Source organism: Echinops telfairi, unplaced genomic scaffold (genome assembly GCF_000313985.2).
Source record: "Echinops telfairi isolate 266 unplaced genomic scaffold, ASM31398v2 ScPeMD7_31;HRSCAF=116, whole genome shotgun sequence".
NCBI lineage: Eukaryota > Metazoa > Chordata > Mammalia > Afrosoricida > Tenrecidae > Echinops > Echinops telfairi.
In genome coordinates, this window is record NW_022103928.1 from 44,884,196 (window position 1) to 44,885,830 (window position 1,635).

At 59.6% G+C, this 1,635-nt stretch overlaps 1 protein-coding gene across 2 annotated transcripts in view; it reads left to right on the forward strand.

Annotated features, from left to right (window-relative positions):
- Positions 1-1,635, forward strand: part of WDR86 (WD repeat domain 86) — a 65,929-nt gene that overhangs the window by 53,728 nt on the left and 10,566 nt on the right. For both annotated transcript variants that reach the window (XM_045290160.1, XM_004702482.2), the window contains exon 3: positions 1,169-1,592. In XM_045290160.1, coding sequence (XP_045146095.1) covers positions 1,169-1,592 — 424 coding nt within the window. The remainder of the gene's footprint in view (positions 1-1,168; positions 1,593-1,635) is intronic.

Consider the following 1,635-nt stretch of genomic DNA (forward strand, 5'->3'; position numbering starts at 1 on the left):
TACCCGGTGCCCGCCCCACTACCCCGCTATGCACACAGGCCCTCTCAACAAGGAGGCTTTGTGCCCGTCAAAGGGACAGGCAGGGTTCTCTCGCATTTTCCTGGGGAGGCCTCCACATTCTTCAGAGAGGGGGGATTGTGGATATTTACTGCTAGGGCCTTAGAGTTTGGCCATTGGACACATGAGGTCCTCCTGGTCTGAGCTGACAGTAGGTCCTGGCACGGCCTTGTACCTGCCACCCGTGCCATTCCCTCCCTACCAGCTACCCTGCCACACCACCGCTTCATATCAGAGACCGAGCCTTAGGTCCGGCTCACCCACGCCCCCTGCCCTCAGACCTGACCTTTATAGAAGTCATAGGTGGGTACTCTCCTGGGGGCGGTGTCCTGAGCTGTGAGCACGGATGCCTCCCTTCCTCTTCTGGGTCTGTCCATCTGAAACCCCCTACCCAGCCACCTGATCCTTTCAGTCTTTGGCAGCTGGCCACCCTCCCCAGTCTCTCTCCACCTCTCTCTCTCCTTTCCACCTGCTGTCTATAGTGAGTTATTGAGCCAACTGCTAACATCTAAGTATTTCAAGGGCGTTCCCTGGGACGTTGGTTCCCATGGAGGATGGAGTCCAAATGGACAGAGGATTCAATGTAGGAGGGAAATCAGCTGAGGGGGGAGGCAAGTGTGAGGGCGACTTCAGGGAGGCTTCTTGGAGGAGGAGACTGGATTGGCGTCAGACGGTAAGTGTGGCCAGGTAGAAAAACAAGGAGCTGTTCTGGCAGCAGTGCTGAGGCTGGCTGGACAGGAGGCTGTGTGAATTCTAACACAGGGCTGGGGGGTCCCTGCAGGGGTGAGTGGAGGTGTGGCTGGGAGGATGTTTGAGGCCAGACTGAGCAGACCTTGGGTCTGGGTCTTACTCTGTAGGTAGTGGGGAGCCTCCTGCCTGGACCCCCTCACTGTCCTCTCCAGAAACAGGGACCAGGGACTCTGACCCCCTGGTTTCCTCAGGTTCACATCTCCTGTCCGCTAGAGGCGTCTTGTCCTTCCCCATTGGCTAGACGATTGAATACTGTTGATATCAGCCAAGGGGACCCTTGGCAGTGGGACCTGCTAAGGAGCAATATAAGCCTGTGGCCAGCCTGGCATCTGACCTCTGACCTTCCCCCTCTTGCTCCCAGGATACTAGTGGCTGACAACCACCTCTTCAGTGGCTCCTATGACCGGACTGCCCGCTGCTGGAGCGTTGACAAGGGGCAGATGCTGCAGGAGTTCCAGGGCCACCACAACTGTGTCCTGACCCTCGCCTACTGTGCCCCTGAGGACCTCCGTGGTGGCCCCAGCCAGCAGGACAAGGGTGTGGCCCGAGGGCTGCTGGTGACAGGCAGCACTGATGGCACGGCTAAGGTGTGGCAGGTGGCCAGCGGTTGCTGCCACCAGACCCTCAGGGGCCACACAGGTGCTGTGCTGTGCCTGGCTCTAGACACACACTGCCACATGGCCTTCACGGGCAGCACCGATGGCACCGTCCGCGCCTGGGACATCCTGACCGGGGGGCAGCTGCGAGTGTTCCGGGAGCACCAGGGTTCAGTCATCTGTCTGGAGGTGAGAACACCCGGTCCACCCACAGAGGTGCCAGGCGTCCCCA